The sequence below is a fragment of the Fukomys damarensis genome, unplaced genomic scaffold (genome assembly GCF_012274545.1).
Source record: "Fukomys damarensis isolate Sample0158 unplaced genomic scaffold, DMR_v1.0_HiC HiC_scaffold_16, whole genome shotgun sequence".
In the NCBI taxonomy this organism is placed as follows: domain Eukaryota; kingdom Metazoa; phylum Chordata; class Mammalia; order Rodentia; family Bathyergidae; genus Fukomys; species Fukomys damarensis.
In genome coordinates, this window is record NW_022900928.1 from 49341736 (window position 1) to 49367435 (window position 25700).

A 25700-nucleotide genomic window follows, 5' to 3' on the forward strand; every position below is an offset into this window, starting at 1 on the left:
TGTCACCACTATGAACACTACTTATTCAGCAATAAATAACCTCAAACCATATTTTGATATACTCTTATTTTTCATTCAATATATAAAATTGATTTGAATTTTTAGAAGAGTAGCTCTACTCCTTACAACCTTGCTAGAACCTTTTCTACAAGAGCAGGGTATGCTGAGGTCAAAAGATGCTCTTAGATTAAAAAGGATGAGAAAATAGACATTAACAATGCTTTATAACACATACAGAAGTCCATGTTGAAGAATATTATCAAAACATGTAGACACTGTAAACTTAGTCTTCTGTCTACATCCCACGACACTTTGTCAGGAAACAAAACTATCATTTGTTTTACTGTCATACACAGGATCATAACTCAATCTGTTATATTTGAAAGCCAGATTCTGTCTATAGTCCTTCTGATATTAGTGCTCAATCCTCAAAAGATATTTAGCAAATATAAGGAGAAAAACATATATTCTTATTGTTATTTCTACTATATCTTCTGTTGAATATTTCAGCTACGTTTTCCCCCAGGTGAATTGGCTACCAAACTTCAAGGTCATCTAGAACATAGCTCTCCTTACAAATATATTTTATGTTTCTTTTCTGAAAGCCCTCTTCTGATGTTATTCAGTATGTAAAATGTATCTTCGAAGTAAAAGTTCCTCTAGCTCCAGTTTTATGAAGAAGTCATTACTGAGGTAGAATGAAAAGTCTACAGAAGTTGAAGTATTTCACAACTTTATTCCCTATATTAAAATTTACATTTTGTAGCCCTAGTCCATGCAAATAGAATAAAAACAATTTTAATTCTCACTGTTCTAATTTGCCAGATCAGAAAACATCTTTATTACTCTCAGTGATAAAAATAACTCAGAACAAGTGAGAGTATCATCCTTAAGTAGACTGATCTCTAGTTTACTTCTCACTTTGTAAATTGCATGTTTACCAAGAGTCAGTGGTTTTGTCCCAAGGCACTTATGTAGGTTTTCTGTGTAGTTGTAATTATGTAATTTAAAGTAATATTTTGAAAATCAAGACTATATAAGGGTACCAAGAGTGAGATTGTTGAGCATAAAGAAAAAAAGCTGAATCTTATGGACAAACTCAGACTGACTTAGAAAATGCTATAATGTTAGATGCATGTGACACAAGAGTGTGAACATAGTAAAAGCCTCTAAGGATGCTGTAATCAGATAGTGCCTTGTGTTCTTGCAACACTTGAAAGAAATTTTAAGTTGTATGTGATGTATTATAGGCATAATTTATATATTAAAGGTTCATATGACAAAAGAAAGGATTTTTCCATCAGGTTCTTCATAATCAGAAACATAATACTTCATTCTTATAATATTGGCCAAAGAATGCAAAGTGAATTTTTTTCTAGCCAGATGACAATATTTAATATATTCATATATGAATTATTTTTATGATTTTTAATTGACTTGGTGCCAGTCCCAGTTGCTTTAGATAAGAGTCCTTCTAGAGATTCTGGGGTAATTTCTCAGAATTTTGTGTGAGATGATACAGCTTAAATGTCAATAAATTTTATATTGCAGTATTCCCTTCAATAATAGTATAACATTGGACAAATCATCCTTATCAATAGGAGTTCTACCAAAAGTTGTACAAGTAAAGTTCATAATATAATGTTACTAATATTATAGAAATGTAACAGTTTTTTTCTGCTCCTATTCTCAGATAATTTGATTACTATGGCTAGAATTTATTCTATTATTATTACCAAACTGCCTTAATTAAACACCTACTAAATGTTGGTTACTCTTCTGGATTTCCTGGTCTCTGAAGATGAGCAAGACAAAAATTCTTGCTTTCATAGCTATGAATTGAAGTAGGAGGAAAAGATAATTTTAAAAAATGGAATAATGATTTAAACAGGTACTGAACATTGCTAAGATGGGAAACAATTTAGGGAAATATGAAGAAAAATTAGGGGCAGAGATAATCTTCAGTGACTTAAAGCTATTACTGGGGAAAATTTTGATGTTGGAGTCCAGACAAAGGACACAGGAGTGCTTCACATATTTTTGAAGCAGCAAAGTCAGTGTTTTGCTGAGTTTAGAATGCTAGAAAATAAAGTCACAAAGGCAGCTACTAGATTATATATGACTACATCAGGGCTGTACACTAAATAAGGCTTTTGGGTTTTATTCTAAGAATAAAACATGCCTTATATAGCCTGATCTATGTTTTAAAATATAATTCTGACTATTGAGTGAGAGTGGTCTATATAGGACAGAATTGCATTGACCTGGAGAGAAGAGAAGTTAAGAGTAGGAATTACCTTTTCTGGGACACTCTCTCTCTCTCTCTCTCTCTCTCTCTCTCTCTCTCTCTCTCTCTCTCTTTCCCTCTCTCCTTCCCTTCCCCTCCCTCCCTCCCTCTTTCTGTTTACACATATGCCAGTAACAAAGCACATTCCCATCTGAATCTTTCAAACGAAGGTTAAATTATAATCAAAGTGGCAATATGCTACCACATCATTCAGTTTATATAATGTAAGCTTAATCCTATAAAGTTATAATTCTTTGATTGTTGTTGTTTATATGTTTATAGTGCTGTGTGTTGAACCCAGGGCTTCACGCACGCTAAGGAAGCCTGCTACCATTTAACTACATTCTCAGTCCCAAATTACAATATTTTTAAGTACTTCTCTATGTAGTCAACATCACAACACATTTGTTGTTTATGCTTTGTGGCTGAAGGTTAACACAATGTTACTTATTCTGCTTTGCTTGCAAATATTTATAATAATTCTGTGAAAATTTAAAGAGATATTATTTCACATGCTGGTATTTAAGTATCATAAGTAATGATAGGTATACGTTTTAAACATTTAAAACAAGTTTTTAAACTGTGACTTTTAAAAATGTATGTGGTTAGTACTTTCCAAATTAGTATTCTGGCTCTTAAATCTCTCCATGCAGAGCAGTGTAGTGTATAAATCTTAGTATCCATCAAGGCATTTTTATGTACACAATCTTCTGATTTGATTAATGGCATTCAGTGATTGTAATTTAATGTGGCATCCAGTAAGAACTTTATATATGTGAGATGAACTAACTTATGTTATTATTTTTGTATAGTAATTTTACTAAAGTCATAAAATCACTGTTTTCAAGAAAAACATATAATAGTTTATATATTTGGAAACTTAAAGGTTATTATATATACTCTTAATTTTGCCTAAGAAAGAGATAGAAGAATTAGGAAGTAAAAACAAGGAAAACTGAGATTTGGATATCTTTAAAATGTCACTTTTCTTTTCCTGCGATGAAATAACTGAACTAATCAACTTTTAGGGAGGAATGTGCTTTTGGGGCCATGGTTATGGTGTTCAGTCTGTTGCCAGTTTGCTCATTGCTTTTGGTCCTGTGGGGAGACAGTGAATCGTGGTGAGAAGCACTTGTCAGCCATGAAACAGAGAAACAAATGGGCCTTTGGAGAAGTCAGTTCCAAACTATAGCAAATGGCTTTTTAAGGGTGTGTGTGTGTGTGTGTGTGTGTGTGTGTGTGTGTGTCTTAGGAAGGACAGTCTAAGTGTTCGTCCTTGAAAATGAATACAAATGCACCCAAAATTTTCTCTTAGAAGAGTCATTAACATAACCATCCTTTCTCCCTTCCTTCCTTCCTTCCTTCCTTCCTTCCTTCCTTCCTTCCTTCCTTCCTTCCTTCCTCTCTCTCTTCTCTCTCTCTTCTCTCTCTCTCTCTCTCTCTCTCTCTCTCTCTCTGTCTTCCGTACTGAGAATTCACAATGGTATCCAAAGCCTTTGCACTGAGCTCCAGAGCCAGTCTTATTTATTCATTTAAAAGCATTCATTCAGTCAGTCATTTTTAGATGCAGGGATTAGCTAAATTGCTAAGGTGTCTAGGAGTTTGAATTTAAAATCTCCTGTTTCACCTTCCCAGAATGCTGACTGCAGGCCCACACCACCACACCTAGATGTTGTTAATTTCTCCATAGTGTAACTCTTGGATACTGTATCCCTGCACTGTCAAACACAAAAGTAAAAATCTTTGTTTAAACCCAGTATATTCTTGAAATTTTGATGATTCTGCCCTACTCTGCCCAACTTTGACAACCACGTGAATCAGTTCTCCTTTTCCTAGCTCTCCCTCTTACACTTATGGTATCCTTTTATTAGACTGTTCAGCTATGGTCTACTTCTGTGTCTGCACGCACGTGTGTGGGTATCCCTTTGACGTTTGCAGTTTATAGCACAAAAGGGCTACAGGGCTACAATAGCTGTTGAATTTGCTGACAAATGTCTGACCCTAAGGGGACATTAGTATTATGGATCAAAGTACAAGTTTTTCAAGATAAGCTCAGCAAAAACATTTTTACCTCCTCAGAACTCATGATCCAAAGATAGCTAATATTGTTATGAAATGAAAATAAAAATTCAGATGTGCAATTCTCATGAATTATAAGTACAATTATAGCAAATTCAAGTATCTTCTATTGTAGGAGATGTGTTGATTTTTTCTCTTCCTTTCTGGTAAGTGTATAAATAAGAAAAATATTTTAAACTGAAAAAATGACTATCAGGTCACTTTTTTCTTCAAATTATGTTATTTCTAGTATTTATGCAGGAAAAAATGACAGTTGAATTTTTTTGTTTTGTTTTGTTTGTTTTTGAGACAGGGTCTCACTATGTAGTTGAGACTGACCTGGAACTCACTCTGTAGCTCAGGTTGGTCTCGAACTCACAGCATTCGAGTGTTGCCTCAGCCTCCCGAGTGCTGGGATTGCAGGCATGCACCACCATGCCTGGCCAGTTGAATAATTTTTTGATGGGAAGTTTATATAAATCAATCATCCATTATTAACTCTTAACATTCTGTATTACTGATCACTAACCATTAAAATAATCTATGAAGGCTTATATGTTAAAATATAAATAAAATGGAAATAGGCTTATTTAGCAAGAAATAGTAATTAGAGATTCTCTCCTTTGTTGTGACTATATTAAATTATGAACTATTTAAGAAAAATGTCTGTCTATATTTTTAAGTATTCCCTAGTAGAGTTAGCTTGGACCTACATGATGAAGGAAGCAATTATTTTGCAAAAATCATTGACACACTTTATAATTATTTCTCAATTGAATTATGTTTGCCTAAGAAAGTCAACCGATAACTCTGAAATTCCTTGTGTAGGTTAGGAAATTCCACTGTGTCTTTGTTGAGTTCTTACAGGAAGTTTAGTGTTAGAATGCTGTATTCTTTTCAAGTTTATTTTATCTTTCAGGTAAAAATAAAAGATATTAATGTCATATACTGGTTCTCATTATTAAATGGCATTGGATAAAAAGATTAAACATTCATGAAAATACTATTTCCCTTAGGTTTTGGCTAGCAAAACATGCTGAAAGAAATAACTCACCCAAGGACTAAACTATAATACAGCACAGATAATCACAGGGGTTATAAACAAAGGCAGTTGACATTAATAATTAAGTGAGAAAAAAGTTCCCTGTGGAGGTTTCTGTGAGCTACAGACACAATATGTGAAATCACTTAGCTAACTGATCATAAATTATGTTCTAGACCAAAGGAGTATATATTAATTTAACCAGTTCTTCTATTCTACATTTCTAGCCCAATAATTTGTCTAATATAATAAATATAGCTATTATACATTTCCTGTGATGAAAAATCATTTCCATAAGAACCTGATGTTTTTGCTATCTGTACAAAAATGTCCATTATAAATAAATGTAATAAAGAAACCATCACTTCTCTAAAGTTTGTGTTGTACATTAATTGAAATGTAATGAAAACTATTTTATTATTACAAGTATCCAAGTGTATATCAACTTGACCTTTAAACTAAGGTTACTTATCATGTTTTTAACAGATTTTTGGATTGGTTTATATTTTTCTTTATTTTCTCTGCTTTTGAAAAATGTTGTCTACCTTAACAGGGTTCTCTTTATGAAGAAATATCAGTGCTGATAAATACCTGGGGACCAAGTACATTTCAGTGACCAAGGATGGCTTCTTCTTGGAAAATCATTCTATTTCTGTCAGCCACCGGGTGTCTTTCAGGTAAAACACTCTACCAGTTATCTGATTTTCTAAGCATGATACAATATAACAATGTTTCCAGTACGAAATATTTTCTAGTATATGTTTAAATTTATATCAATATTAATAGCTTTCAACAAAAAGTAGATCAAACAACATTCATCCTCTCTTAGTATTGCAAAGAGTTATGCACAACTCATTAAAGAAAATACATATAATAACGCCTTGGTTTGCTAGCATAATTCATTCCTGAGACATGCTTGTAATGCAAAGCACTTGTACATTAAAGCAAATTTCCCCATGAGAAATAATGGAAACTAAGATTAATCATTCCACAACCCAAAAATATTCATAAAATGATTACAATACTGCAATTTGATGCAAAATAATAAAGAAAACACAAGATACAAAGAAAAATAAACAAATTAACTGCACATCCCTTTGATAACCTTCCTGGCTGGTGTGAGGGAGATGAGAGAAGGGTTATTTCGTAGGATGACTTCCACCATCACTAATGGAATCACTGCTATTTATTGGACCAACAGAATTTTTTTTTCATGTAACTAACAAGGAACTTATCCAGTTACATTTGTTTTTATCTCTTTTGATGATTTCATGAAAATGCAATATTGTATTGCTAATAAAAAGATTAATCTCTAGAACTACTACAGTTTTATTCAGATGGTACTTTAAAAAATAATTTTCATGGTATATATTAGATATACATAATAATAACATTCATCATAGGGAATTTGTACCCATACATAATGTTTTGATTCTTCTCTTTTCCCATTTCCCTCCCCTCCCTGTAACCCTTCTTTCCCTCCACTCCTTATTCACAAAAGCTTTGTTTCCATTTTTCCTTCTTTTCTCTTTTTTCTCTTCCCTTCCTTCTTTTCCTTTTTTCCTCTGCCCTAGTTTTCCTTTGCATTTGAACATTTATTTCCCTTTATCTATTATACATTTTAGTCCTTACTGGCCATTTCAGCTTCTCACACCAGAGAAAACCTGTGATATTTGAACATGTGTGTCCAATTTATTTCAAGATGCATACATTGACCTAAAAATGTCTCAAGTTTATCCTTCTTTGAGGCAGAGTATTACTGCATTATATTAAAAAATTTATACATTCATCAGTTGATAGTCAATGGAACAGACTAGAAGATGCAGAAACAACCACAAATATCCTCAACTATCTTTTCTTTGATAAAAGGGCCAACTGCCTTCACGGGAAGAAAGATGGCCTCTTTAATAAATGGCGCTGGAAAAAGTGGCATTAAACATGCCAAAGATTAAAACTAGACCCATATCCCTCACCATGCACTAAACTAAAATCAAAATAGATCAAAGATCTAAATATTAAAACAGAAACACTAAATCTATTGGAAGATGCAATAGGTAGAACTTCTGGAGACCTAAGTATAGGCAAAGAGTTTATGCACAAAACTATGACAACACAGGAAATAATATAAAATCAACCGGGGCCTCATATTATTAAAAAGCTTTAGTACAGGGGAAAAGAGAAAAAAAAGACCAACAGAATGAAGAGACAACCCACAGAGTCGGAAAAAATGTTTCCAGTTGTTCATTAATAAAAAGGGTAATATCTAGAATATATAAAATATCAGAAAAATCAGACCTCCAAATTTAAAGACCCAATCCAAAACTTGGCATCTGAAATGAATAGACACTTCTCAGATTAAGAAGTGGAAACAGGGCCGGGGATTTAGCTCAGTGCTTCTGTCGCCTGCCTCGCAAGCACAAGGTCCCAAGTTAGGTCCCCGATACCAAAAATAAATAAACAAAAATTAAAACTAAAACATTTTTTCAAAAAGGAGAAGGAGAAAATTACTATATTAAAAAAAGTATTGCACATCATTGGTCCTTTGAGAGATGCAAATTAAAACAACACTGAGATTCCTTCTCATCCCGTAAAGAATGTCCCTCAAGAAATAAGCCAATAACAAATACTAGTGGCACTATGGGGAAAACTGTTGATGAGTGTAAACTGGAGCAACCACTGTGGAACGCATTGTGGCTGTTCCTCAAAAAGTTAGAGAGGATTCTCAGGAAAGGGTTATGTAAAGGAGATGGAGCCCTTGATGTGAGTGGGACAGCGTTCTGCCTGTGGTGATAGAACTTGATTGAATGCCGGCCCACTAGGAGGCCGAGATCAGGGGAAATGATATCCATGAAATATGTCATAAATATTAGTAATTATTACTAGAATAAACTACAAAGCAGTTATTTGATTCATGAAATTATAGTAGTATTATCGGTTGAAATTTTTTTAACAGAAGCACTCCTTTTGCTCTTCCAAGTACCAGCGTATATTTATATCAAAAGTGGTAAATTTAAAAATAGTATTTAGGATTATTGAAATTAGAGATATTTATCTTTTCCATACTGAGAAATTCTTTTCTTTACTGAATTTATAACTCTTAGAATTAAAAAGGGTGACAGATTATGTGGTTCAAATCTGTACTTGGGCACGTAAAATATAGTTTGTTCTTAGTAGGGATGAGGCTATGGCTCTCTCTGCCACATAGATGGTGACAGATGGAGGTAAAATGAGAGGACTGCCTCCCAGAGCAGTGTCATACAGAGTGATGTTTTAAATATTAGGGAGAAATTCAGCTGATTGTAGAGACAACGACTTTCTTCCAAGAACACATAAACTCCTTTAGTTACATTCCTCAACATTTCTTTCTTTTGCTTCTGATGTAACTCTATTACTTAAAAAAAAAAAAAAAAGGATTTTCTGTCTCTACTGTGACCTTCTGCTCCTCAGTTGGGATAAATCCATTTTATTGAAAAGGTGACAGTGTGTTCTTTCTGCCAAGTTGATCATATACTGTTGAACAGAGAGTGTCTGTCCTTGATAAGCTTATACAAATACACTTCTTCTTGTTGGCAGGGTGGTAAATTGCAGAGAACTTTATCACTGCCAGTTAGCACAGTCTAAGAACTTATAAAGGAGAATGAAAATAAAAGTGTTACAGCAAACAGGTGCTTGATAATATTAATCCTGCCTGGTCTGTTGTGCTTGAGAGAGAGAAATGGATCATGGCTTCTCCAGAATAATTTTTAAATTATATGTTTGCACATTGTACAGTTCCCCTGGGAAATCATGATGATAATGGAGACTACTTCAGGATGGGAATGCAAGTCAACTCTTATCAGCTGTGGCCCAGTGGTATTAGTTGTGTAATTAATCCAAAAACAATTTAATTTTTGGCAGGGGGATGAGTTGGGTTACCTGAATTAGTCAGTTTTATTATTTTTATCTTAAAAGCAAAGAAAATATTAGAAGGTGTCTCTAATTACCAGCAGTTGCTGGAATGATATAAAATTGAATCTTCAAGAGCAAGTTCATAATGCTAGAGAAATGATTGTAAATGTGTCTCAATGTATTGGAGATAAAGAGGAAATTAACTTATTAGGTCAGGTAAATGTTATTTCTTTTACATTAAAAATATTTATTGAAAAACACTTTACACCTGAGTATTGCCTAAGGAATAAGCAGTATGCATCAAAGGATTTTGTAGTCTAGAAGTGCTATGAAGATTGTCTCTTATTCCTTAAACTGAACTGACTTTCTAGGGTCATTTTCAGTAATTACATAACTTTAATGATAGAAAATTTATTACATAAATTGATTTTCTATTTTATAAAATAATGCTTGAAGATTCATATAATAGCATGTTTATGAGAATTTGTGAATGAACGTTTACAATATCATTATTAGAGCAGATATAAATTTTGAGTCCATAAATACTAACAAGAAACGTATATATTAAATGGTAATTATTTTTTTTTTACTATTTACCATGAGTGTTGGGAGAACTGCTTCTAAGTTGTCCTTTGAGTTATTTGTCCTCAACAAGAAGCTTTGTTTCTGTATTTTGTGGATTTGAATAGAAAATGAATAGAAAATGGCACTCACTGAGTACCAAAGCAAGCTGACAAAATTCAAATGCAAAAGAAATTTAGGGGGGAAATCCTTGCTATCCTTGAATTTTAAGCAAATTTTATGGATTTTTATGACCCCAAACACTGATAATATATCATGTGTATAAAAAAATTTAAATAATTGTGAGAAAGAAAGAGAATTATATACTATATATTGTCTTCTGTTTATTTTAGCTGTATGGAAAATTCCCATTTTGACAACCATTAAACAAGTTAACTATAGGTTTCTTGTAATTTTGCCAACTTTACTGTTTGGTAATAGTTTGACAAAATGTTAACTACAATATTTGATATAGTGTTAACTATGGTATTTTTTCTTTTGGATCATTTGGCAGAAAATGTTTTTCTTTCTAATTCACATTCTAACAGTGAAATTTGTCACAGTACATTCAGTGTTCCCATTGATGGGTCCAGGTTGAATATTACACTCCTTGCATTGCTTGAACCCGGTCAGAATGTGAGAACCATTTAAATGGGTCCAGATCAGGGTTAGAGATGAGATTGAGTGATGATCTTTTTATTTTTAGAACTTGCCTATTTTGCAGTTGTGATTTTTATGTGTTTGTATAAAGTAAAAAATGTATAAGGATCTCCTTATAGAGGAGATGGTCTGTTTTGCGTGGTGTTTCATACTCAGGAACTAACCTAATGCTCCTATAAAGTAGAAAATATATTTCATAAATAAATAAAAAGAATGATTTACTTGTTTGATTCTTAAAAGATGCATAGGCTTTGTTTTTGGTTTCAGTGATTTCTAGTAAAAATTAATCAAACAGAATAAGTGATTTTATCTTCTCTAACTTGATTATGCTGATGCTTTTTCAGTACCAAGAATGTACTTTTGTAGTCATTCTGAAGTTTTGGGTTGAAGAAGAAGTAGTCATCCTAGGTTAGCTCATGGGACTGTGAAAACAAGTCAAAAAAATACAACTAAATGAAAGAGAAAATTAATTTGAAACATAGTAAAAATGTAGAATTTTTGAATAGTGAGTGCTTCCTGTCAGGCTATTGCAGCTTTGCATCCCCCATTCCCACTCAGCGCGGAGGCCTTGCCAAATGGCTTCACGAGGTTTTAAAGAACTCTGAAAGGTCAACCTGCTCATCTCCCTTTCCACTAGCTCCTCTGGTAATTCAGAGAGGGACGCTGGCAGACAATGCTTTAAAGGCCTGAAGCTATTTTTATTTAAAGCCTAAATTTAGCAAGAACTATTTCAACTTGGCCCCAGAATTCTTATTTATTCCAGGATAACCCTAAAGGAATTGACTGTTTTTTAAAATAGTATTCTTCTGTAAAAATCAACATGCAACATTTGTTTCATTTATGGTTTAGCCTGTCCACTAAAAAATATAGCTATAGATAAAAAGTTTCACATAGACAGAAACTATAATTTATCAAAGATTGTGTTGGGGATAGAAATTGTAGAGATGAAAGGTGTTTTAAAGACATTCCCATCCTCAGTCCAGTGGTTAATATATTCCAGAAGCTTTTATTAGAATTAATCTTTCTATTAGTTTACAAATACTGCAGTGATGTCTTCATATCCTTCATTGACTGCTACTGAGAGGAGAAAAAAATTATGAAAAACAAGTACCAAACAAATTGTTTTGAATGGAAAGTGTAGCGAGTCATAAGACAATACACATGGATAGCTCCTTTTCCCCATTACTTAAAAAATTATGTTATTAGTACATGTTTATGGTACATGAAGTTGACAACCACCTTAGGGAGTAAGTTCATGTACAGGACACGGCTTGATTCTTTTTTAATCCCCTTTCGCCGCTTGCCACATACCACCTTCCAGGTTCTAATTTGCAGTTCATATATCAAATATACAAGTATTGCAACAATATTTTTCCTGTCAAAATGTGTCCAGTACTAACTGTGAGGACTTTCAAGGCAGTGGAGTACAAAGGAATGCCTCTACTTGTTTAGGGCCTACTAGATACTGTTTTATGCACTGAGGATGCAGCAGTGAATAGGACAGACAAAAATCCTTGCCTTTCTAGAATTCATATTTTAAGAGAGAAGACAGTTTATCAAGAAAAGAAGCAGTGTAAGATCTGATAGGGGTAATTCTCATAAAAGTTAAATGGAACAAGCAATTGTGGGTAATACAGAGGATGATTGTGTAAATTACCACGGTGTTATTTCACATAGAATCGTTAAGAGACTTCATGGTGAATAGATCTCTAAAAAATCTGATAAAAGTAGATATTTAGTATCTAGAAATAAAGTGCTTCCGGCAGGTAGGGGAAGGAAAATATCAAATACCTTAACAGAAAACATATTTCCTGTATATGAGAGAGAACCAATATAAAAGAAGGAAAAGAGCATGTGTGGAAAAGAGAGTGAAGGAAAAGAAAAATTAGTAGTGAAACAGCATGATAGGCAATGGTCACATCACATTTTCAACAGAGGAGTGGTATAATTTAATACAAATTAAAATTTATCATTACTGTTTTATGGAAAATAGACTATGAAACTTGGACAAGAATACAAACATAGAGCATAGGTAAGGTGCTATTGCAGGAGCTTTGGAGAGCTGCATTGGAATTCACAGTTTGTTCTGCAGGTGTTCAAAACTATTTGTTTAATTAATCATGAACTGGGCAGAATTGGTGTTTGCCTATCCCAAACAGTTAACAAATATCTAAGGGTGAAATTAGACCTGTTTGCATTTCTTATATAAACAGTGACTGTGGCACCATGTTCAGTTGCAGGTTCAGTTTTGTCATAGTACTGTAGATAATCATAAATATACCGGGAGATAAAAAATGAAATGACAAAATAAACTTCAGAAAACATGTAATATCAGATAATACTTCCTTCTCCTTGTGAAGTCCTCATTAAATTAATTGCTGCTTTTCATAAGCCAATTAAGTAAAATATTCAGAATGTAAGATATAAATGTATTGTTTGAGGCATAAAAATTATTGTAGTTGACCTTAACTATATATATATATCTTGGTTATACTTCCACAGAGAGATTTGATCTTTCCTTTTTTATATCCATAGAAACAGTAATGACTTTCAATTTCAAATTGTCTTCCTTATTTAGGGCATGGAGAGTTGGCCTTTTTTATATTCTCTGGTAAAAAGAAACTGTAATATTACATGCAATATTTAAAAACTTGGAAGAATGTGAACTGTTTCTCAATCTAACATGTGTAAATACCATTGTCAATATTTTGCACTTCTGCAGTCTTAGTGAACTGTAAAAGCCTCCAAGTTTCCACGGCAAAAAAAAAAATGCACACACACATACACACACACGTGTATATTATATCATATTAGAAATGTAGTGTCTGGGACTCTCAACTAAAAAAAAAGAATTTTCAAAGGTAAACATTTGTGAAAGTTGATTACATATAAGCAGTATAGACTTATTCTAGAAGATTTAGAAGGACAAATGATGGAAGCTACAAAAGAGCAAAGGGCAGAATTTATTCATCATAGAAGATCATTCTAACTAGCTAGACTTCCCAGTGATTGAATTGGCTTTGTATCCAGAGGGTGTGTGTGTGTGTGTGTGTGTGTGTGTGTGTGTGTATGTGTGTGTGTGTTAACTTCTACAGTTTGTCTTTTTTTCTGTTTTTATTTTTAATAGTATGTAATAGCTTTGCATAATGATTACAATCCCTGTAGAGAATTAGTTCATCTGCATAACACAAGAGAGCTTGTCATCTCTTTGGAGAGAAATTTCAAGCCTGAGATTAATGAGCATTGTATAAATATATTTTTAGCATCACTAGGCTTGCTCAAATTCTATAAAACTCCACCATCCTTACATCTTTGATTCATAAATCAGATTTTTAAAAGTTACAAGGGTCTTATTTTAATTTTTGTTACTTTTTAATCATAGAAGGCATGTTAGTAACAGAATTACCAAACAAGAAAATGGTAAATGATTTCAAGTAGAACAACCGAGATTGAGAAAAACGTATTGAAAGTTAGAAACAATTAATGAACATTAATTATTTAATGGACTGACCTCTACTGCTTATGACAGATATGAAAAGAGAGAGTAAAAGATGTTTCTTCCACCTGTTTGGAGACAGCATGTGGAAAAGTAGTGGAGACAAAAGCAAAGGAAAACTAAAAAAGGAGGTTACTTTGCAAGTAAGTATCAAAAAACATGCTGGAATATTTAATTTAAAAATAGCTATTAATAAATAGAATGTAATAAATTTGGTAGATAAAGTAATGCACAAGAGGCTTTTTTTTTTTTTGGTACCAGGGATTGAACTCAGGTCCTTGGGCTTGCAAGGCAGGCCACCTAACCACTGAGCTAAATCCCTGGCCACAAGAGGCATTTTTAATAGAACATAAGTAAAGTATAAACTAATCTGTTTTGGATTACATCCAAGGTCGTTTTATTTTAAGTAATAACATGAATCTGATTATAAAATGGCCTTTTCATAAACTCGGAGGATGCCACTCTGTAAGGCTATTCTGCATGGCTAGACCTTGGATTTAAACAGAGTCTCTTAACAGTCTTCCAGAAATTACTCCCTACAAAGTATTCACAGTGCATACTTTGGGAAAAACAGACTTTCATTAGGAGGACTAAGTACTATTTTCAGAAACTTCACAATGAGTTGTGGAACTTTGGCTAGTTATCACCTTCTTTTTTGTAACAGTAATTTAGCCTACACTCTTAAAATCTTTCATTTTTAAATATTATTTTTCAGTCACCTCAATACTTTTTGCTAAATCCCTAAAACAAAAACCACAAAAGTTGTGTCCAAATATTTGAAAAAATGGTGCTAGCTGCATTCATGTACTGTTTACTAAAAAAGTTTATATGACCCAGCTTACACAATCAGAGAGTCTGAGATTTGAGAAATATTAAGAGATACAAAGAAGTTATCAAGCAAAGGTCTAAGTTTTCCTTTGCCTTCATGAAGGGAAATTAAAAGGTGAATGCTTCATTCCAGCCAAGAGAGGAAGCTCCAGAAGAATCACTTCTGTTGATTAACAAATCTGTAGGAGGCTAAGATGGGCCTTTCACTCCCCGACAGATGTCTACAATTTTACTTTTTAAATGCCGGAAACTTAGATGTGATAAGGAGAACACACTAGAGCAAACCTCTAAAAATCTGAGACATTTTCCATAGACTTTTTTTAAGGGTGAGAGAAATGGTAGTAATAAGAACACAGAAACTAGCTCCAGGAAGTTAGTAAAAGCTATTCGTGGAGCAGAATGAAATTTAAAATTAGAAGAGAACAGAAAGTTTCAGCATTTGGAAGGGTGAGTGTTCATGAGCTTTATGTGCGAAGGAAGTGGAGACAGCAGAGGTAGCCAGTTTTGAGCCACCTTGATGGATTCTAGTCAATGCTGCCTGATAAGAGGAGGAATTTAGCAGAGGGGAACAGACTCTATTTTAGTCATTTCTGTGATAGCAAAATACCTAAGGGACTAGGTGCTTTAGCAGAAAACTAGTTTATTTAGCTCACTGTTCTGGATGCCAAGAACATGTTACCTGACCATGCTGGGGAGGAGTTTCTGGATGGGCCACCATGCAGTGAAGAGCTGAAAGGGAATCAGGTACACACCAAAGGTACCAGATGCTTGGCATGACATTTCCTTATTAAAAATGTACTCTATTGATAATTAGCCACTCCATAAAACCACAATTTATTCTTTTTTCAAATGAAACCCATGAACTAATTTCCACTAGGAAAATCATTTTAAAGTTTCCACTAGTTGATACCGTCATACTGAAGACCTAGCTTCTAGCACATAAGCTTTTGAAGGAACACTCAAACAAATCAAAACCACATAAAAGTCTTAGGGCTAGAAGCAGTGATATAGGGCACCAAATGATCTAAATAATGTAAGGGAGATGCTATAACTCCCACCCTGCTAGATATCGGGAAGGCTGAGTTCATGTTCTCTAAAACTGAAGTAGAATTCTAGGAACAATGAGGTTAAGATAGGAAGAATTTATTGAGAGAAAGACAGCCTTTATTTAATAGAGACAGAAGGGGCAGGTTTATCAAAGTGTTTATTGAGCAAAGCCCCAAGGTGAGATGGCTAAAAAGTAAGACAAAACTATAATAACATATAGGATTACAAGTCGTTGCTTGGGTATTGTTGATCAAATGGGAAATCATGAGGTGGGACATAGCTATGAACAACCAATATGATTACAACAAGTATAGCCAGTTAGGTAATATAGATTAAAATGGAGATCAAATGGGGAGGCCAGGCATGTAGTAGAGCACACATGGACTGAAAAAAACGATTTCCCCAGAAGGAATGGGCTAGAGAGATTTTGGTCCCCAATTAAGGTGATTGATGTCAATTTAGAATATCTAGTTACAAACTAGCTTTTGCTAGTACTATCTCTACAGTACTAGGAAGAAGGCATCAGAGCACAGCTGGATGTGTCCAGGAACTGGGCAGCAAGGCAGTTTAGAAGTTGCCTCCAAAGAGCCAACATTCACCACCCATCAAAGAATCAACATTTGGAGAAATATTATACACATAGTGTCAGTGGCTCCATCAGAACTTGTCCAGTAAACCAAAACTTGGTTTTTATCTTTGCGAGACCACCTGAAAGATCAAGAAAAGAGAAAGGAGATAAAGATCAAAGGGAGACAAGAAAAGTAAAAATAAAAAAAAAATACTTTTAAAAAACCCTACCATGGGCCCCCTAGCATCAGGACAAATCTGATTTACGGAGTAAAGATAAAGGAAGAATGAAAGATTGAAGACTTTTTCTAGGCAGAGATAGACATATGTACACCATCAGGCCTTTGTGTCCCCAGTTCCTACAACTATGGAACCTAGTACATATCAAAGATATTTATACACATGTTAGATCAGTGCTGAATCCGTTTAGGCTTTTTTCTTTGATATTATTCCCTAAACAACTATTTATACAACTATTAATCAACTATTTACACTAAATATTTATGCAGCATCTACATTGCGTTAGGTATTTTAACTAATCTAAAACTGCACATACAGGTATATGCTTGGGTTACTTACCAGCAGTGTGCTGTTTTATATAAGATCTGATCATCCACACATTCTGGTATCTGCAGGGATCCTGGAACTGATACCTTATGGATACTGAGGAATTTCTATATTTTTAAAATTAATCTTCACCTCTAAATCATGCCTTGTGCTAGCATTTTAAAGAGCATGGACATCTGGAGACCCATTGAGAGTGTCATCCAGGGAAGGGGAAGGGAAATCTAGCAGAAGTTTAAAGTGGTAATTGGGGAAAAATAAAATGTTCAGTCTCTATCATAAATACATTGCATATACTTGAACATTTTCTCCTTATATATAAACCTCCTGATAGTTCTTCACTTATATTATTTTTCAGTAAAATAATTGGGGTGATATTATGAGTCAGGCAAGGTAAACAACAGAGCAAATGAATATTTCGATAATCCTTACAGAGGATACAGACTGCCTTTCCCCATTTGAGTTGCTATAAGAAGAACCATACCCTGGGTAGTTTATAAACAACCAAATTATATTTTCTCCCAGTCCTCCAAGCTGAATTTCCAAGATCAAATCGCCTGCAGATGTGCTGTTTGGTAAAACCTCATGTGCCCATAGGTAGTGGCTTCCTGCTGTGTATTCACATCATGGAAGGGGCAAGGTCAGTCTCTGAGACCTTTATTTTATGGGTGCTAATGGCATTCTTAGTGCTCTGCCCTTACGACATAATCATCTCCAAAAGACTTCACCTCTGAAAGCTATCACCTTAGGTGTCAGGGTTTCAGCCTATGAATTTTGAAGGTACACAGAAATTTATAACATAGCACAGCTCTTTTTACTGAATGATCAAATACTGAACCACATTGAGGAGTGGAAAATGCCCATAGGTATCTATAGTTTTTGCACTCATTATATTGATCATAGTTTCATTAAAGATACTCTCCTGGATGTTTATTATGAAAGAATTCTGGAAAAGATGAGACTTAAGGGATCAGAAAAATAATGAGAGTATATAGATAGGAGAAAAGAGAGAAACAAAATGCACATTGAAGCAGGAAGCAATACAGTAGGATTTGGAAGAGCAGACTGGGTCCTGCTTATATCCTTGGGCACAGTACAGAGAATCTTACTCCTGTTCCTTTCCTTCAAGCATTCATATTCTATAACCATATGCTCTAAATGGATTCTTCACAGTTAGCAAAATAAATTGAGAGTATTTGACTTGTTGATTTACAAATGATTAATCATAATGTTTGGATAAAGCATGGAATCAGAAATGAATAGATCATTTTTACTAGATTAAATGTAGAGAAGTTATGACATTTATGATTCTACTAGGCACTTTGCTATAACTTATGTCAATAAAATAATTTGTTACAGAATGTTATGTGTTTTCATTTAATTAAAAAAACAAGTGGGAGATTTCTCTACTGAGAGATTTATATGAAAATCTATTTCAGACAAATGGAATGTTTGACAGAGCCTGTGGGAATATCACATATGATAATTACCATAAACATACTTAGAAAACAAAGTTTGGACAATTTTTCATTTGCTACTTTTAAAATATTTTAAGGTAAATTTACATTCTGAAAACAAATTTATGATGAGGGATTAATTTCAAAAAATTCTATTGTGTTAATTATTGACTATGAGCAATAGCTATAATCATAAAACTGATCTCACAGCATTGGCTAGAGAATTATTTATTGGTGTTAGAGACACTAATAAGAACACATGATTACTTCATTATGAGTTCTATGTGTTCAAATTATTTTTTCATTTTGTAACTATTAAATTAAAAATTGAAAATTAAGTTATTCAGCTTTGTTCTCCCTTATGGAGTGAAATTTTTTATGGTATTCTTGCAGGATGCACTTTTAGTCTTAAAATTGGCTCCATTATTTCGTACTTGAAAACTAATTGCATGGTTTTCCTCCTAGCGCAATATCCTTTGTTGTCTTGGCCTTGATTACTGTTATAACTCTATTACACAGATTCCCATAGCGTGGGCCACAGATTGGGGAATCTTGGAGACATTTCAGATGGTCCATGTTGTCAAAACATGTTCATTATAAATCACAATACAAAAATGTTATCAGCCATTTTTGCTATTGAGACTGTATTGATATTTTCACTGATGAAACAAAGACGCTGGTAAGAAAATGCTGAAGTCATAGTTTAACATGGCATTTACACCAAATAATATCAAATAAAATGAAATTTAAAATCTGACCTCATTCAATTATATCCTCAATGAAACCATGAAAATATCAATTTGTATTAAACAAAACCCTCAAATATATAACTTTTAATAATTTTGTGAAAAAAGAAAAAGCATAACACATTTTATACAGTAGAGTGGTTGCTTTAGGGAAAACCCTTGTGCCTTTGTTTGAATTATGAAATAAATAAAGAGCTGTTTTTCTGTGAAACACATTTTTGCTTGAAGAAAGACAGACAACTTGTAATTGAGGCACACACCTATAATCCCAGCAGTTTGGGAGGCTGAAGCATGAGTGTCACAAGCTCTAGACAAGTTTGGGCAATTTAGCAAGACCCTCTCTGACAATAAAAATAAAGAATGAATTGGAAATGATCAGTACAAATGCTATAAGTTACTACCTCCAAAAAGAAAGACTGACAAAAATTATGAACGTAGGTTGTGTACTTGGCAGATATTTTCTTAAAAACAAACTAAGTAGGTCAGCCATTTTAGGGAAAATAATCACATCTGTTGTAAAACACAAAATTCAAACTTTCATCCAAAAATTAAATTTCTGTTACTTTGTAGCTACTTCATGAACCACCAGATCACTTCTCAAGAGTTAGATTTTCATAATGACACAGATTTTGATTATTTTCCTTGTACATACTGTTTAATAAATTGGGCAAAATTCATTGAAATAACATTTCCCAAATGACCAAATGCATGGTGTTACAGAGTAATAATACACGGGTGCAAATGCCCCTCAAAATGCAAGGCCAAACCAAGAATTTTAATTTAACAGAATATTAAATGTTTACCAATGTGATTTCAAAACATATATAATAATTTGTCTTTAAGAAACTACTACATATTGAGTTTTGGTACCTAGTAATAATTATTTCAAAAGTTTATTAAAATATTTTTCTTATTTTGGTATATATCTGTGTGAGTTGAATTTTTACAGTGCATTCAGTCAGTCGTAACCACATGACTGCAAAAGAAGCATAAGGACCCACCTTTTCTATACTAATTCAACTTGTGTAACATTGCTACTCTTCTTAATGATTTTGGCTTTGTTTTGGAGCTATATATTTTTAATAATACGTTGTTGAGTTATTATGAAGTATGGATATTTTTGTGACTTCACAAATAGCATATAATTATTTTTTATTTCTGCTTTGATTTCTAACATAGCAAAAATATAGATAAAATTTATAAATAAAAGTTCTTCAAAGACTTCAATAATTTTCCAAACTGTAAAAAGGGTATAATAAGGAAATGTTTGAGAACAACTGCACTAGTACAAAGTTGAATGCATTGTACACACTAAAACATATATGTTTATTGAAACTGTGAGGAGTAAATGCTGGAACAGTAATCATACTTTAGACCAATACGGTAATATCTAAAGAAACTTATACTCCGTAAACTACTTGGATTTTCCTCTTAGAAGCCACTGATATAGCCAAGTGAATTATTGAGTTCAACATTTCCAAGGTGAAGCAGGTGTGTAGCAATGGCAAAGATCAGATGTTATTGTAAAATAAATTCTTAACTTCCTCCCTGTTTTTCTTCCTGAGATCAATTAATAAGTCAGTTCATTTCTCTTATTGTACATCATTTCTATTTTTACTCATTTAATTAAGGTCACTACTAAATGACCTGAGGTCTGTTATGCTCATTTTCTGGTTTCCATGCTGCCAGTCTTTGGTTTTTCAAGCCATCCTGAAATCTGCTGACTTTTTAGCCCACTTAAACCCAGTCTTTGCTATATCATTATAAAACCATAAACTAAATCAGAGATAAAAAATATGATATATACTGTTAAATATTGGTGAGATTATACAACTAAAACTTCTCAGCATAGGGCCAAAAGATCTTACTAACTGCTTTGAGCATGAATTTCACTGTTTCACTCAGTAAAAGTTCATGCAATGAAAGCAGTTTATTCATGCTCTCTTTAAGCACACCAAATCGACTTCGACCTTGGCAATTTTGTATCATACTCTCCAGTCTGATATGTCCATAGTCTTTACCTCATCACTTCCATAGACTCAGTGAGAGATAAACTTTATATAACAATTAGTACAATGCAGAGAACATAATAAGCAGTAAATGAAAGTCAGTTAATTTTTATTAATATTACTACTATATTGTAAACTTCTTAAGGACAAGGAGTATTCCCTGAAGCATATTTCAACCTTAGTTACATAGTGGATGTAGCTACATATAGTACTTGCCCACAGAATAGCAATTATGATAATGATTATCCATATGTTGAGCATATTTCAAGTTTGGAGAAGGATCCTCTCATCAAAGAAGGTTTAATATTTAACATTTTAATATTATAATTTATATAACATTATAATAGAATGTATAAAGTACAATAATTTAACAAACAACCAAATAAAGAGAAGACACTCAATCTCAGGGCCACACAAATTAATGGACATGTAACCTTGTCTACGAATATTATGCTGAACAGAACTAGTGCATTAATTGGAAAAAGTTTCATTAATCAAATTTTTCTCATTAAAAAATTCAAGTAGAATTCAGGTTAACAATATACTGTCAGTACCATATATTGAGACATAGAAAGTATTGCAAACAAGATTACATAAACTGTTAATAAGGGATAAATTCAAAATAGAGAGGTTTTTAGCATAAACGATTCTGTTGTTGAGCTTCTGACACTCTAGAGTGAAGCAGCTGTAGAGATCATCCTCTCTAGCTAACTGTCCTAGATATGTTTGGAGAATACATCTTGGAAACATACCTTCAGCTGCTAACATTATGAGAAGGTTAATATTTTTAGAGGAAAACATACGTGGTGAGTATTTGAACAAAATAATAAGCATAGAGAACTGGCTGAAAGAAAATAGCTTCCATTAAGGAGGCAAAAGTTCAATGTCAGAATCTGGAAAGAGGAGCTAGTGACCCAAGAAGAGCAATCAAGTCAGTATTAAGATGCCTGGGAGCAAAACTCAGAATATTTGATAACACTTTGATGCCGTTTGACCCCCATGGGGATCCATTTTCTTTTAGTAATAATTGGTTTGGCATCATAGGTATAACTCCATTAGATAGCATATTTCATCTATTTCCAAACCCCACTTGTAATGATTAGTCCTTATTTTTAACTTTATTATATGAAGATATTCCTAGTAGAGGAGTAAAGCATTATCGGAATGTATGCCTGGGTGAGTTATGGAGACATAAAATGGAGTACTATATATGATCCCTAACCAAATATTGCCCAGCCTTGTTTCCATGATCTGCTTCTCAGTGACCTTGAACTAAGTATCACTGCTCTATCATGTCTTCTGCTTGTAAGTTTCTGCCTTGCATGAAGCCAACCATGGACTGAATCCTCAAAGTCATGAATCAAATTAAACATCTGTTCCTTTAAGAAGTGGCCGTGAGGTATTGTATCACAGTGATAGGAAAGCTGACTAATAGAGAATTAGTATCAGAAGCGGGGTCATTGCTATGTGACTGCATCTGACCACATAGTTTAGAAGCCTTTATAACTAGACTGTGGGAGGAGTTGGAACAGTTTGGAGACATAGTCTAGACAAGCTGTAGAATGCTATTTAAGCAAAGTCTGAGGGGTGTATCTGGTTAGAGCTCACAAGACCAGAAAGCCGATTGTAATACAGAGAGTTAAGACCAGGTTTTGCTTGGGAACAAGAACTCCATTGGAAGTGGGACTTAGGACCATGTGTTATGCTCTGGAAGAAAATTTGTCTACATTTTGCCCAGGTCCTAAGAGTTTACAGGAAACTGAGATTAAGGGAAGTAGCATAATTAATCTAGCAGAGAAAATTTCAGGATAGCTCAATATTCATACTGTGGCATGGATACAGTTGTCTACTTTTAGCCAGATTTATAGAGAGAAATGAGGGAAATAGGCAGAGCAGAAAAGAATTGCAACCTCAAAATTTGGATAAAAGAATTATGTGTAAAGTCACAGCTCAAGACTGTGCAGCTGCTAAAGAGAATAGTACTCTTAAAACCAAGCATTTCAAACAGAAAATCAAAGAAATGTGCCCTGTGGTCATTTAGGAATTAGTAATACTCACCATTGCTGGTTCAAGGCTGCAAATATAGGAACCTTTCATTTGAGAAGAAAGTTCCTAGGATGTCTTCTCAAGAAGGGCCCCCTAGGAAATTGGTTCACTGGAATTTATTTCATTATGCTCCAACATTCAGGCACACAGAAGCTGCCAGTTAAAGGCTAATTTTTCAGAAAACATTTTGAAAGATTATTCTGATTTTCAAAGTGTCTTTTCAGTGAAATGCACCATGCTGAGAGATATTTTGGTCAGAATCAATATTCTGCTTCAGATCAATAAAATGGAGATATGTTAATTTTCTTGGATCTGACCCAAAGAAAGAAGAAGCAGTGAGAAGTAACAGCAAAGAGAAAGAACTTGAGGACATTTAGTCAGTAAGAAATACCCAAGACTCATACGTTTCTCAAGTTGCTCTAGAATCCACAGCTTAAGAATACCATATACAATGAATTTATATAATAGTATTTTGTAGGAGTCAAGGCAAAGAATTTGTGTTCTGCTCTTATGATATTTTCACATTAAGAAAAGAAAATGAGGTTTTTCTTAATGGATTTGCCGCAGAAGCACATGTGTAGTGAAAACCACCACTAAACCAAAGCCACCATGGGAAAGAAAAAGACTCATATCAATATCATCATCATCAGACATGTGGATTTGGGCAATACCACTGCTATAAGCCATCTTACCTACAAATGTGGTGGAATCTACAAACGAATCATTGAAAATTTTGAGAAGGAGGCTACCTAGATGAGGAAGGGTTCTTTCAAGTACACCTGGGTCTTGGATTAACTGAAAGCCAAGTCTGAGTATGATATTATCATTGATATCTCCCTGTGGAATTTTGAGACCAGCAAGTATTATGTGACTTCCAATGGTGCTCCAGGACACAGAGACTTTATTAAAAACATGATTATAGGCCCATATCAGGCTGACTATGCTGTCCTGATTGTTGTTGCTGGTATTGGTGAATTCGAAGCTGGTATCTCCAAGAACAGGCAGACCCATGAGCATGCCCTCCTGGCTTACATGCTGGATGTGAAACAACTCATTGTTGGTAATAACAAAATGGATTCCACTGGGCCACCCTACAGCCAGAAGAGACATGAAGAAGTTGTTAAGGAAGTCAGCACCTACATTAAGAAAATTGGCTACAACCCTGACACAGTAGCTTCTGTGCCAATTTCTGGTTGGAATGGTGACAACATGCTGGAGCCAAGTGCTAACATGCCCTGGTTCAAAGGATGGAAGGTCACCCATAAAGATGGCAATGCTAGTTGAACTACACTGATTGAAGCTTTGGATCGCATCCTGCCACCCACTCACCTAACAAGCTTTTGTGGCTGACCCTCCAGGATGTCTACAAAGTTGGTGGTATCGGTACTATCCCTGTGGGCACAGTGGAGACTGGTGTTTTCACACATGGCATGGTGGTCACCTTTGCACCAGACAGTGTCACAACTGAAGTAAAGTCTATTGAAATGCACCATGAGGCTTTAGGCGAAGCTCTTCCTGGTGACAATGTGGGCTTCAACATCAAGAATGTGTCTATCAAAGATGTTCATCATGACAACATTGCTTGTGACAGCAAAACCAACCCACCAATGGAAGCAGCTGTTTTCATTGCTCAGGTGATTATCCTGAACCGTCCAGGGCAGATCAGTGCTGGCTGTGCCCCTGTACTGCATTGCCACGCAGTTCACATCACTTGCAAGTTTGCTGAGCTGAAAGAGAAGATTGATCACTGCTCTAGTAAGAAGCTGGAAGATGGCCCCATATTCTTGAAATCTGGTGATATTGCCATCATGACATGGTTCCAGGCAAGCCCATTTGTTTTGAGAGCTTCTCTGACTATCTCTGGGCCATTGCACTGTTCATGATATGAGACAGACAGTTGCTGTGGTTGTCATCAAAGCAGTGGACAAGAAGGCTGCTGGAGCTGGCAAGGTCACCAAGTCTGCCCAAAAAGCTGAGAAGGCTAAATGAATGTTACCCCTAACACCTGCCACCGCAGTCTTAATCAGTGGAGAGACCAGTCTCAGAACTGTTTCTCCCAATTGGCCCTGTAAGTTTAATAATAAAAGACTGGTTAATGATAACATCGCATCATAAAACTTTCAGAAGGAAAGGAGAATGTTTTGTGGACCATTTGTTTTCTTTTTGTGTGCACAGTTTTAAGTTATTAGTTTTTAAATCACTTTTTAATGGAAACAACTTGACCAAAAATCTATCACAGAATTTTAAGAACCATTAAAACAAAGTTTAATGATAAAAAAAGGGAAAGAAGATGAAAATCATCATTGGAAAAATTAAGAATTTAGGAAAACCAGTGAGCTGTTAGAGAGCAGGTTTCAGAAGTAGGAGAATTTAAACTTTCCACTCTGTGAGTATTTGTGTGTGTGTGTGTGTGTGTGTGTGTGTGTGTGTGTGTGTGTGTGTGT

General features: G+C 34.3%; 1 protein-coding gene and 1 pseudogene across 1 annotated transcript in view; both read left to right on the forward strand.

The window, feature by feature from the left end:
• Cntn5 (contactin 5) overlaps nucleotides 1-25700 on the forward strand; it is a 1105367-nt gene that overhangs the window by 473213 nt on the left and 606454 nt on the right. The window contains exon 4 of the mRNA XM_010642035.2: nucleotides 5941-6064. Within this exon, the coding sequence (XP_010640337.1) occupies nucleotides 6010-6064 (55 nt within the window). The 5' untranslated portion in view covers nucleotides 5941-6009. The remainder of the gene's footprint in view (nucleotides 1-5940; nucleotides 6065-25700) is intronic.
• Nucleotides 23866-25245, forward strand: LOC109118614 (annotated as a pseudogene).